The sequence below is a fragment of the Nipponia nippon genome, unplaced genomic scaffold (genome assembly GCF_047370975.1).
Source record: "Nipponia nippon isolate SJK-2023a ecotype South Korea unplaced genomic scaffold, ASM4737097v1 scaffold_11, whole genome shotgun sequence".
Taxonomy (NCBI): Eukaryota; Metazoa; Chordata; class Aves; order Pelecaniformes; family Threskiornithidae; genus Nipponia; species Nipponia nippon.
The window spans coordinates 4280001-4292795 of NW_028262302.1; the positions used below are offsets into that span (position 1 = coordinate 4280001).

Consider the following 12795-nt stretch of genomic DNA (forward strand, 5'->3'; position numbering starts at 1 on the left):
ATACTTCATTACTCCTATCATAATATTTTTAAATAAGTAAGTGGAGTAAATAAGCAAGTAAGTTCCTCCTGAATCACATGCTGCTTAATTCCTTCTTTTATATTCCATAATTTCTAGCAACAGAAAATTCTAGCCCTAAATCTAGCACATACACACCCATGTACAAGAGTGTCACCCACTGGAGACAGTTTTAATTTATCAGTTTCAGTCTCCAAAGCCCCGGGCTTTCCTTTCCCTTCCACTTTATTCACTTGTTTATTTGCTGGGCACTTTGTCAAAACCTCTGTTTAAATCTTTGATGTCAGTCGAAAGCTTCCAGACTATCTTCATCTGTACTGAAGGAAGGTCACTTAATTCAATAAGCAGCATAAATATTAATCCAGCAATGAAATAACCCTTTGGTAAAGGCAGGTATGCTTAGAACTCAGTTAATTTAACTTTTTTCAGAGTAAGTGAAAAATAATTTTAGAATAGATAATGACTCATCATAGTAGATATATTTGTACTGATTTAGATACCCATCTTAGGTGCAATCCAAGGGCTCAAAGGTGCAATCCAAGGGCACACTCACATATGCAGTGAAGTAAGTACCTTCAAAGGAACAGCTCAAAGTCCCTAAGGGAGGTTGCTTGAAGTAACCAGAAACACATAATGTGGACAGTCCACAGACATGAATAATAGTGTTTAGAAACCTGACCAGCAGAGACGCTCAGGAACACTACTTGTTTTTCCCTTGTGAAGCCCTGTTCAGTCTGAGTAGAAGTGGCAGAATGTGTCACAAAGAAACATAAAAAAATCAATAAAATCAAAAGATCAATAAATATTGTCTAACTGAAGCTATTTTTAGATGTTTGTTTGCTTCAATATTTGGATGTTTGCCTTGAGATCTTTTCACTGTTTTTGTTTTTTTTTTCTAGTTGATGAAGGTACATATCTTATGAGAAAAAATACTTATATAAGCATGTTTTAGTACTTCTGAGCACCTTGTAGACAAGTTCACTATAAAAGAATAATGATTACTGGTTAAGGAGAACGCCAATTCCTGACAATTTGGACGAAGAATAAATAATAATAACAGAATAAAGTTTGAAGTTGGTATCTGCAAAGCAGCCTACTGAAGTTAGCCTGAAACTGAGTGGAATATTTGCATTAAGTTTCTTAAACTCCTTTGAAAATGTTATCCATAATATTAGTTTTATAGATGAGTTACACTTGGCATAGAAGTGCCAAAAGTGATTTGAAATGACTGCTAAATTTAAATATGTTTGCTCAAGGTCATATAACGGGTCAGCAGAGAAGCCAGGAATGGAGCTGAGAGGCTTTGCACTGTATGGTGCACATTCCACCTCCCCGTGTGTGACAAGGAGGACTTTAAAAGACAAGGCTTTGGTTTGGCCAACTCTGGTTCTGCCTGGAATATCTAGGAATTATGGGGCTGAAGAAGGAGACAGGCCAGGAATAAGGCAGGTAGAGTTGCTTCTTGGCCTTTTTGGCTAAAGTGGGATAGCATAGGAACTCTATAGCAAGCGAAGAGGTGCCACAAGACCTGACCTAGGCTACATTGACTACAATCAAGTACTTGGCAGCAAAACAGGCTGTAGGGAACTGCTTTAGCCAGCCTGATAATTGGTTTTAATTGCTAAAAGGAGATTCCTGTGGCAACAGACACTGGGAGAAAGGAACACGTGGGTCTGAGGAAGGGGAGCTTCCAAGACAGAGGAGAAAAGGTATATTCAGAGAGAGGCAAGGTGGGAGATAGCTCTCAGGAAAGCAATAAGGAACAGATGAAAACCTCAAATGAGTTGCTTTAAACACAGACACTGAGCTGGAACCCAGAGGAGAGACAGGGTCTGGGTCTTCCTGCTGAGTCCCAGAGGAGAGCTGGGAAGAAAGACTGTCAAATTCTGCTCTTAGAGAGGGAGATGCTGGTACAGATGTGATCAGGTGGTTTGGAGGCATGTAAACTCCTGGCAGAAATCAGCAGTAAGGAGCAGAAAATGCTGTAGACTCACCACAAGGCTCCAGAAAGGGTGAAAATGAAAAGACGAAAGTGAGTCTCATCACTGTTGTGATAACATCGTGTTTTGATTCTTTTAAAGAATATTAACAATTTTTGTTTGTGTCTTAATCAAGATTTGACCACAGCTTAAGGCACAGCTTCGTAGTTTTATTGACCCTGAACTTCTGTCCATCTCATGCATTTACATAGTAAACTCCTTATTGTAAACTATAGCTTGCTGTCTGATTAGTAGAATGATGGTCTGATCTTTGTCAAGATGCGTAATAAATGCTGAAATTATAACTACAATAAACATACTGATGACCAGGACAGGCATTCCAAAATGCATAGTCACAGCTGCACTTTGTTTGAATTGAATGTGCTTTTTCACACTGGTATTATCTCAGATTCCTCCTTGAGTGCAATCTCATTGCGGCAGACATTTATTTAAGTTTTTAAAATCCACCTGTCAGATGTCTGACAGCATAAGAAGATGAATGACAGCCACTAGGATAAATGTCCTGGCTAGTCTCCAGAGTGACATGGCTGTCTGCTGTACAGAGTATACATTTTCAAACAGTTTGCAATCCTCTCAGTGAATCTCAATACAATTTCCTGATAAAATTATTAATCTTACTCCAGATTTATAAGTACCAATATTATCTATTATTTACTCTTTTTCTATAATCTTTTGGACCCATAGGGCAAGGCTAGGATTTCACTACATTGAGTCCTAAAACAAACATCTGCACCAAAGAACTTTGGATGTAAATAAAAAACCAAGAAACGACAAATATATGGTGACCAAATACAAAATGGACAGAATTCTGGAGACTCAGCTCTCCCACATAGAGTTGGTCTACACAGATGATCAGACTGTTCATAAAGTGTTGGTGTTACAAGCAGGTCACCTTTACATGGCATCATTAAGACATTATGCAGAAGAGGGCACCCAGAAAGAGATGTCTTATTCCGTACCCCTGCATCCAGTACCTTTGCCTGCACTATCTATCTTCAGTCTCAGTTATACAGTAATTTATGAAACAGAAAAAAAAAAGAGTAGCCCCATGAATACCAGAACTAAAGAAGTTTGGTGTCCTGTGGGTTCTTGTGACTGACTGATACTGATGTCTGGAAAGGTGCAAGCTCAGACTAAGGCTTACATAGGCTTTTTACCATGGAATTCGGTGTTTAATAAGGTATGAGCTCCCACTGAAAATTTCCCTCACCTGGGGCACTCATAGGATGCACTTGTAGGATCTCTCCTCCTTTTAAGTGATTATTTGTATGTCTTGCAAGAACTTAGCTATTTTAAGACTGCCTCTCTGCCAGCTGTGGTTGAACCTGGTTATCAGTTTCAGCATTATCCTAATTTCCGTAGGAAAACAGAAGAAACTTGTTTTTTCTTCTTCACATTTTTATTTTGACTGAAGATTCCTCTTCTGAAAATTCATATCTGTCTTGCCTACAGAAATACCGCAGTACAGAAGCAGTTGAGGTAGCAACAGGTTCTCCTCCTTTGATACAACATCTTTTGGTGATGATGGTCTAGGCTGAAGTCTTTAAAGAACACAGGCTGTAGTTTCCACAGCCACAGGACACCTCAGATGGGAGAGTGATCAATGGGTGGCTTGTAGCATCCTACTGGATACAGCACTGTCATATTTTTTTCCAGTTCATGGGTCATCCTGAAATCTGAGTTTGGATGGTAGCTCTGAGGTTATTCTATTTCCCACTCTGATCCAATCTTCTCCTAAATCATCTTGGTTTATTATTTTTCCAACTGTGTTGTACCACATGCCCTTTTCACTGTCTGTTCCTACATATAACTTCTATGTTGGCATAGATCTGAAAACAAGTGAACATAAAATTATTGTCTACTATCTTATTTATTTGCCAAGCTGAACAGACTATTTTGGTTTCCCATCTCTTCCTCTTTGCCTGTAGAAGTTTAGAGCCCTTTCTCTGACAAAACAACATGCTGGTCAGCTCCCACTGTCTGATGCAGCAGCCCTTTTAACAGGAGGCACATCTGTCACAGCTGGGGCAGGCAGTGCCTGACTTGAAATGAGTTTTGCAGTTGGCCACATTTCAAAGGGGGCTTTTAACAGACAGTAAGGAAATTTCATATCGTTAAGAAATATGACAGCCACTTGGAGGTGGTAGTGAGCAAAGGTTTTAAAGAAACTAGTGTTCACCATCAAACCTGACTATGGTAAAAAATTGAAAAGCGAGAGCTGCTGGATGCCTATGAAATGTGCTATAAAAGCAGGTGCCATAAAACTGAGACGATATAAATTTGCAGACTAATTTGATTGCTAGTGCAGATGCATAGCTGTTAATGCTCTATGGTTGATACATTAGTGGCAATTGAAATAAGTCTGGCTTATTCCATTTTCAGTAAACAGAGCATGAGGTTGGCTGTAAATGGTCTGTTTAGCAGAATAGACTGAACATATGAAAAATTATTCATTACGAACATTTACAACCCACACATGTCATTTATATCACTTGACCACTCAACATAAAAGGTTTATTGTTTTTGGCAAAATAAGCTGCAAACATCCTTAATTGGGATGCAAATTTAATGCACAGTTTAGCACTGTTGACAGCTAAAAGGCTCATACGGACATTTCCATACATTTTCCCACTTACGTTACAGATGGTGAACAGCAGATACATAGTCAAGAGCCAAAATTATTTCAAAAGTGTAGTATTCTTATTTCACAATTTTTATATGTTTGTCAATATCACAAGACTGACTAAGATTTTCTTTTCTGGCAAAATATACAAAGTGAACAAATTAGGTTTTGTAATGAAATCAAGTATGTGTGAAATCTTGAAAAGTTGCAACTGTCTAATATTTTTCAGACTAACTGCAAAAGAGCTTCTATCAAATTCCTTGTACAGTTTTGATAACTCTCAGCCTTTAGTACCTGCCTACTGACAGAAGAGGTTTAAGTTACAGATCACACAATATCGTCGAATACTTCTATTTCCCAGTCACTGAAGTGAAGTTCAATGCATGTAAACGCCTGAGACATACTGTTGGCTAACACAAGCCAGATGAGGCCTGATCTGTGCCCTGTTAAATTCAGGGTAAGATTTGCATTGATTTTAATGGGAGTTTGATCAGATTTAGATTTGTAGATTGGCTATATCTATAGGTACAGAATTGTCTGTGGCACTGATGCCAGCTGGCTTAGAGAGTCCTATTAACTTTATTAGCAACTATTAAATGTTATTCCCATTCAAAACAGACTGGCTGCAGGAAACCTGCCTGTTAGGAATGGTTCCTTGTCTGCGCTAGCTCCTAAGCCATGCCCAGGAACAGTGTTGGCTGGCCTGGGCCAAAGCTGTGCCAGGGAACATTTAACTGCACAGATGACTGAGTTTCAGTGACGCTGCTCAATTTACTAGCACAGATGTGCACACTCTGCAAGCCACCGTGCAAGCCACTTTGCAAGCCACTGTGCAAGCCACTTTGCGCTGGTCGAGTACAAAGCAAACCTCTTCACTTTTTTGCATTTAATGCAATCTAATCCTACATTGATTAAATTGCCTTTTGCTTTGGATAGTATGTACAGGACAGCTGGGCCACTGGCTGACACCATTGATGTAATTTCTCTTTCGTTTTCTGGATGTATTTAAAACTATGTTGTAGATGTTAATAGTTCTCTGTATCATACAAAATCTGTATAAAGTACTAATTTCTCTCAGATCATGAAGCTCTGAATCTTTCTAATCATGCAATAATTTTTTGCCATTTTAAAAAATCTGAATGGCTAGGAAAGCGTGCTTATGCTAAATACTATTCTTCAATTGCTACACAAGAACACTTCAGGATTTCCGCAGAAGTTGCACACAAGTTTTTTTGTCCTTACCTGCATATATTCTGAATGTTCTGCATAGTGATTATATTTTTTTCATCTTTTGATCAACATAAACCTGTTTACTCCTATCTTAGTATCAAGCTATGCTCGTGCCTTGAGTATTTAGAATGTGTGATTAAAGTACGCTGTAAAGTACGCTTTAATGCACTAAAAGAAACATGTAGAAACTTGCAGGTTAGCTGCTCTTGAACAATTCAATTTGCTGTAATGATCTGCAAATAAGAAGTGGAGCTTTTCTCCATTTACACAATGTTGCCAACAAAAATACCAGGCTACTCAGAAGTGCAGAAAAAAAAGAGGTGTTACTTCATCTGGGAATAGAAACTGATCCCTTTTGATGTAAATTGCAGCTTCTTATATGAATATCACTACATATTACACCTGTGACTGTTTAACTGTCATCATCTAAAAATCACATTAGTGAAAACACAGTTCAGCAAGTAACGTGCTGGAGTCATTAATAAACCATTAGCTGTTGCTCACAGTCATTTAGAAAGTTGCCAGTATTACCATGTTTTCATTAGTAAAATTTCCCTTTGTTGTAAAGGGAAATGTTTCCTTTGTTATGTAAAGGAATATAAGACTATTGAATAAAATTGCTTCAAGTGAAATTACAGCTATAAAGATTCTTTTTTTTTTTTTTAACTTACTCATAGGACACACTACATAAAGCCCCTGTGCTTGACCCTGTAAGTCCTGTTTTGGGATGGCTCCCTCCTGTATGGATAAATCTGTCCTGTTGTCCTTCAATACTAGGTTGAACTCTCTTTTGAGTAAACAGGCCCAGCACATGGCCAGAATACCCTACGTACTGCAGCTCTGCTGTCTCCTCAAGCTTTGCCCTTTACTTTGTGAATATTGAAAGAAGTTCTAGAAAGTGATTTTTCTTTTCTAAGCCAGTTTACCACAAAAAAGTGCATACATACCTAACATAAGCATAACATACCTGTATCCCAATTTCTGCCTTTTTACATTGCTGCCGTGGTATAAAGGGAAATTCATAACAATGAGAATTCAAACATGACTACTTTATACTCAGCTTTGCTTAAAAAGTGAGAAGTACAAACCCTTGGTTTGCTTCCATTAAAATGCTATAGATTTCTGCAAAACAGAGAGCTAGGTTAGTCACTGTTTATTACTAAATACCAGAGCTTTGCACAGAAAAATACAGTGTTAATTAAATTGCCAAACCTCTCATCTGTTTGTCTATTGCATTGTATGAAGAACTTACTTACTTTATTGACTGGAAGAATGTTTTTCACATTGAAGTAGAATCCAAAGTAAACCATGTTAAAAACTCCATGACGGCCCAGTGTTGCAGTAAGACCTTTGTTGAGTCCGTGGAAGCCCAGACCATCAGTTTTAATGATCTGCCGAGCTTGAACAAAGCTAGATGGTTGCTACACAAGTTAAGCAAAAGAAGGAAGAGATCATCTTTACAAAAAGAAAACAATAACCATAGCATCATTTCAATCCTGTTGACGAACACAGTGTTGCCAATTCTCGTCATTTCAAGTCTCACCATATTTGTTATTTTCCCTTTCTTGTGATCATGTAAAAATCACAACTTTCATCAAAAAAAAAAGATTCCTCAATTTTCTGATTGCAGAAAAATGATGAAAGCATGACTTGAGTACTGTAAAAGCCTAAGGATCCCTAAAGCAAAGAAAAAGGTCTTAAAATCATAATTAAAAAAAAATAGATTTTATAGAGCTACATGTGGCTTTGAATGTGTGAATTTGGCAATAGTTTTTTTATCATTTTTGCTGTGCCGGTAAGATTATGACAGATGAAACCCTTACACAACTAGAGTGTACAACAATTATTCTGGACAATAAGAAGATAAAACCAGCTTCTCTAGTAAAACAAATGGCACAGGAATATGCATGGTGACGGAGTGATAAAAGGGACAGAACTGGAACAGGAAACTTTTGAGCCACTATGGCTATGGAAGCAAGTCCTTGGGAGCCACAAATTAGAGCAGCAAGGGAGACTATAAATATTTGTGTTGAAGACCAGTTCGGCAGTTTCCAGGTTCAATGTTAGGAATAGGGTTGAAAGGTGACTAAAGGCATATACACTGTCTGGGAACCCTTCTGGATCTGAGGCTCTTCATGCTCTTAAGAATGCAAACCACTGCTTTAAAACACTGACTTTTGAAGGAGTTATTGGGTACACAGCACTTTTTAAAACCAGATCACATGTTAAATTTTCTTCTTCTAGTGGTGAAAATCTTGAAACGAAGGTCAGGGTTTTTTTTTGTTGTTGTTTTTTTTTCTTAAGCATCCAACTGGAAATCCTGTTTTGCCCTCCTAATGAATTATTTAACTTTAAAAGTGTAGTTAGATTTTGAAAATTGGAACACCCATTTAAATTCCAAGCTACAGATTTAGGAAATTGACTTTAGAGATCCAGTTTTGAAAATAATGCCCAAAAGGCATAGAAATAATTTTAGTCAGCCAACTTCCATTTAATGAAAGGCAGGAAGGAAGGAACTTCCTCAGAATCCACTTATATAATGATCAGTTCCTCAGACAGGATCTGCCTGACTACATATACATTTGATCTATTTTCCAATATACTGTGATACTTAGAATCAGGTGTTCCCTTTCTGAACATTTTAAATTTCTTTTTAGCAGAATTATAGAAAAGTTCCTTTCAAAAAGGTCTTGACTTGCGTTTGGCTTTCTCCAAAGCATAAACCCACCTCTGGGTAACCAAATATTTAATTAGAAAGGCAAAACATGACTTCCACTAGGAGGCTCAAACATGAAAATACAGAAGAATTTTGACTACAACACTGTGAACACTGCTAATTTCAATACACTTATTTGTTTAATAGCTTTCCATTTCAAAGTATCACTGTGGTAGATCAACAGCATTAGCCAAATGATGCCTATTATATCTGACACAGCATATGACTGCTTATTTAGGTGACTGACAAGTTTAGTCTTTAATACTAAGTTGCATTCTGTTTTTTCATATTTGGTAACTAATATTATCCTGCTAATGCTCTGCAAACATTTTACCATAGTTTACTTTTCTAACTACCCCCAGGGATTCAAATCAGAATCTGTTCTAAAATGTAGATACCCAACATGCAACATAGGTTGGATACTCGCAATAACATCCTTTCTCATGCACAAAAAATGAGGATTAGATCTTTAAAAATGTCCTGGTTTCAGCTGGGATGGAGTTAATTTTCTTCTTGGTAGCCGGTATGGGGCTGTGTTTTGGGTTTAGGATGAGAACAATGTCGATAATACACTGATGTTTTGGTTCTTGCTAAGTAGTGCTAAGTGGCACTCACACTAGTCAAGGACTTTTCAGCTTCCCATTCTCTGCTAAGTGCACAAGAAGATGGGAGGGGGCACAGCCAGGACAGCTGACCCAGACTGGCCAAGGGGCTACTCCATACCACATGACGTCATGCTCAGTATATGAGTGGGGGGAGTTGGCTGGGGGAGGGCCAACAATCACTGCTTGGGGGACATGCTGGGCATTGGTCGGCGGGTGGTGAGCAATTATACAGTGTATTGCTTGCTTTGTATTACTATTGTACTATTATTACTTGTTTTTATTATTATTGTTATTATCACTATTACTACATTTCTATTTTTATTTTACTTTAGTTATTAAACTGTTCTTATCTTGACCCACGAGTTTTCCCCTTTTGCCCTTCCGATTCTCTCCCCCATCCCACTGGTGGGGGAGTGAGCGAGCGGCTGCACGGTGCTTAGTTGCTAGCTGGGGTTAAACCACAACAAAAAATAACTAGTGGTCCTGAATAAAGGGATTTAAGCTGAATACAGCAACTTACAACAGTAAGGTATCCCTTGGTCTCATCTTGAATATGGATTTACTAATGACTCAGAGGGGAAGCCTATCACTTGCTGAACACCTGAGTTGGGACTCATCAGTCTAAATGCAGATACTTGCAATGTCTACATCTACATCTGAGCTACTCAAAAAGACTCCCTTCTTCAGTCCTTTAGCAATAAAGAGGGTTCTCACAGACAGCACTTCACTTCGTCCAAATTAGGCATCTAAAATGTCTGCTGGTCAAGCCATAGAAGGTCTGTGTTTCATCACTGATGATGGAAGGACCTTAGGATGACTAATTCAGATGGAGGAATTTATTGTATAAACATCTGGAGTTTAATTCACTTCACACAACTGTTGACTTATACTTAATAGAGACCTAGTCAGTGGAATCTGGAGTCAGATTCTTCTCATCATAAAGCAGAAACTTGTATTTATTTAGTTAATCACAACTCTGAAGTTAGGTGAGAAGATTTTTATTACCACACCAGCTTCTATAGCCAGTGAGTTATCCATGACTACAGGGAAAAGAAAAAAAAAAACAAAAAACCAAAAACCAAGAAAACCAAACAACAAGGTGTTGGGCCTTCTAGCAGTTTACCTTAACAAAAAGTCACCGTTATTTTTACCTGTAGCAATCCACATTACAAAAGTGCTGATATGTGATTTATAGCGGCCTTCCTCTTTAAACCTATCAGCTCTAGAAAGATGATCTGGTACAACAGAATAATTCAGCTGTCACCGTAGTGTATGAATATTTGCTTTGGGGGTGTGCAGGAGTCTAGGTGTGGGTGTATGTGTTCATGCTCTTCCTTGTTCCTTTTAAACAAGATATATTTATTATTTCAATACAATAGTCAAATAAATATGTGAACTGCATTAGGTTTCATCATATAGTATGAAAGCTACACAATGGGATAGGTACATACTTTACTTAAGCCTTTTAGAAAAACAGTGCATGGTAATGAAATGAGTGTACCATTGCCTTATGCTGTATAATATAACATGCACATGCTTCTCCCGATAGATAGGCTCAAGTTTACATGCTTTAGTGTGGAACGTTCTTTAACATATTATTAATGAGAACTTGAGATCATGGTAATGAAATCACTGGAGTTTTTCTGATTTACAGCAAAATGTGAAATTCTAACACTTTTTTTAAAGATATATTAAAAATTGATAGGTCTGTGATTTAACTTTCTTTGTGATTTAAGAACTTCAGTTCCTTGGATTTTTTCACTAGGGCAAATAGACACTTTTATTTATATTTTAGGTGCAAACTAGGTTCCTAGTGGAGTCCCAATAGCATTCTTTTACAATTTTATTTGTATAATATACTATTATTTAGACTTTGTGAAAATTTGCATTTAAATCAAATTCAAAGAATATTCACCTAAAACGAAAGAACTCAGCATGCTTTTGAACAGCTATACTGTGATTATTGGCGTATTCTGAAAGTCACCAAGGAAGGGATGCTGTAATTAAAGTAGGTAATTGCATAAAATTTACTAACTAAAATATCCCAGACTTTTTAACAAAGTTTGCAATAGAGAAAAAAAAATTAAAATGTATGAAGTGAAAGGATATATTGGTCTTTTGCAACTTTACAGGAACTAGTTTGCTCAAAATATAATACTGGTGTATTTACACTCAAAACCAGAGGTTTTCTTGAGATAGGTTAACTGTATCTTCACAACTGTGAGGCAAAAGGATCCAGAATATCTGCTTGGTGATTTTTTCATATCACCTTCCTGAGAGAGAGATCCTCTCACACATTGCTTCATAGTTTCTCTCCTTCCAGGTTCCTAACGTTTTTACTCCTGTATGGTATTAGCGCTCTGTTTCAGTGGCTTTGCTGCCCATGGTTAAAAAATGTCAAGGCTGGAGAATTGGAACAACCAAACATCTCTTTTGCATGCATTGAGAATTGAACAGAAATTTACCAGATGTTTTAAAATTTATTCTGAAAGAGAATGCTTCTCTGGATGAGTTACAGAGTAGGTACCAGCTAGACTATGACATTTGGAAATCAGTGGCAGTATTTTGCCAGAGTGTGCCTGAGGAGCTTGGCCCAAACAGCTTATGTAAATGGACAGGTGATAAATCTCTTCACTGTGCATCCCCCCAAAGGTTCAATTTGTGCAGATGAGTGTTACAAGACATGCAAGTATTAACTCAATCAAAACTTAATAGTAGAATATTCAAAAATCATGCCTCACCAGGGATTCAGCCAACCTTTTCATGCCATGCTTATGTGATTTGGCACTGCTACCACGGTACAGCTGATTTCTCAAAAGATTTTGAAAGAGCTGACTTGACAATTGTTAGTCTTATTCACTGAGAAAAGAAAGAAGGAACTATGGACTGCCTTCCTTCATTTTAGCCTGGAACATTTTCTACATTAAAATTAATTGAAGCTGGTGCATTCCTGGGAACACCTGATTTTGATGAATCACTGTTTTCCAGTTTAATCTTTTCCCCCTTTCAGCAGTACCCAGAACCGTGGACAAAATCAGTTTTTCACACTGACTTCTTTGAACAAAACAATATTTGAATAATAAAACTCTGAAGTGAAACAAGAATTTAAATTATCAGTGTGCTTTATTATATAGCTATTTCCTGGTTTGTGCTTATAAATGTGAAGACCTATAATATAAATAATTTCATCCAAGACTCTGAAATCTACCAGTTACATTTTTAACATAAAATACATCAGCTGGACCCTGGCTAGGGCATGGGGCCATGGTGTTTTACGCTAACCTTTGGTGCTTACTTGAAGTCTGGAACCTGCTGGGGCAAATGCACTGTGTACAAGGGGCTCAGGTTCGTAATTCTGGATTACAGTTCCTCACAGTGCTGGCTACTCTGGAGGGCTGAAGGTGCACTTCAGGCACAGAATATTTACAATGGAGATGCTGACACCACTGACAATACTGTATGCATCTTTGCATATCTGAAGGCATTTTCTATTGAGTCTCTTCTCTCTTTTTCCATTTTTGTTAAGCTTGTGGGAAAATCATTTGCATCAACACAATGTATTATAGACATTCTGCTCTAAATATGAACTTTGAAGTGCATTAT

At 37.6% G+C, this 12795-nt stretch overlaps 1 protein-coding gene across 3 annotated transcripts in view; it reads right to left on the reverse strand.

Moving 5' to 3' along the window:
• The window catches only part of SLC25A21 (solute carrier family 25 member 21), a 260447-nt gene that overhangs the window by 6267 nt on the left and 241385 nt on the right, over positions 1-12795 (reverse strand). For all 3 annotated transcript variants that reach the window (XM_087747230.1, XM_087747229.1, XM_087747231.1), the window contains one exon: positions 7128-7292. In XM_087747230.1, the coding sequence (XP_087603356.1) occupies positions 7128-7292 (165 nt within the window). The remainder of the gene's footprint in view (positions 1-7127; positions 7293-12795) is intronic.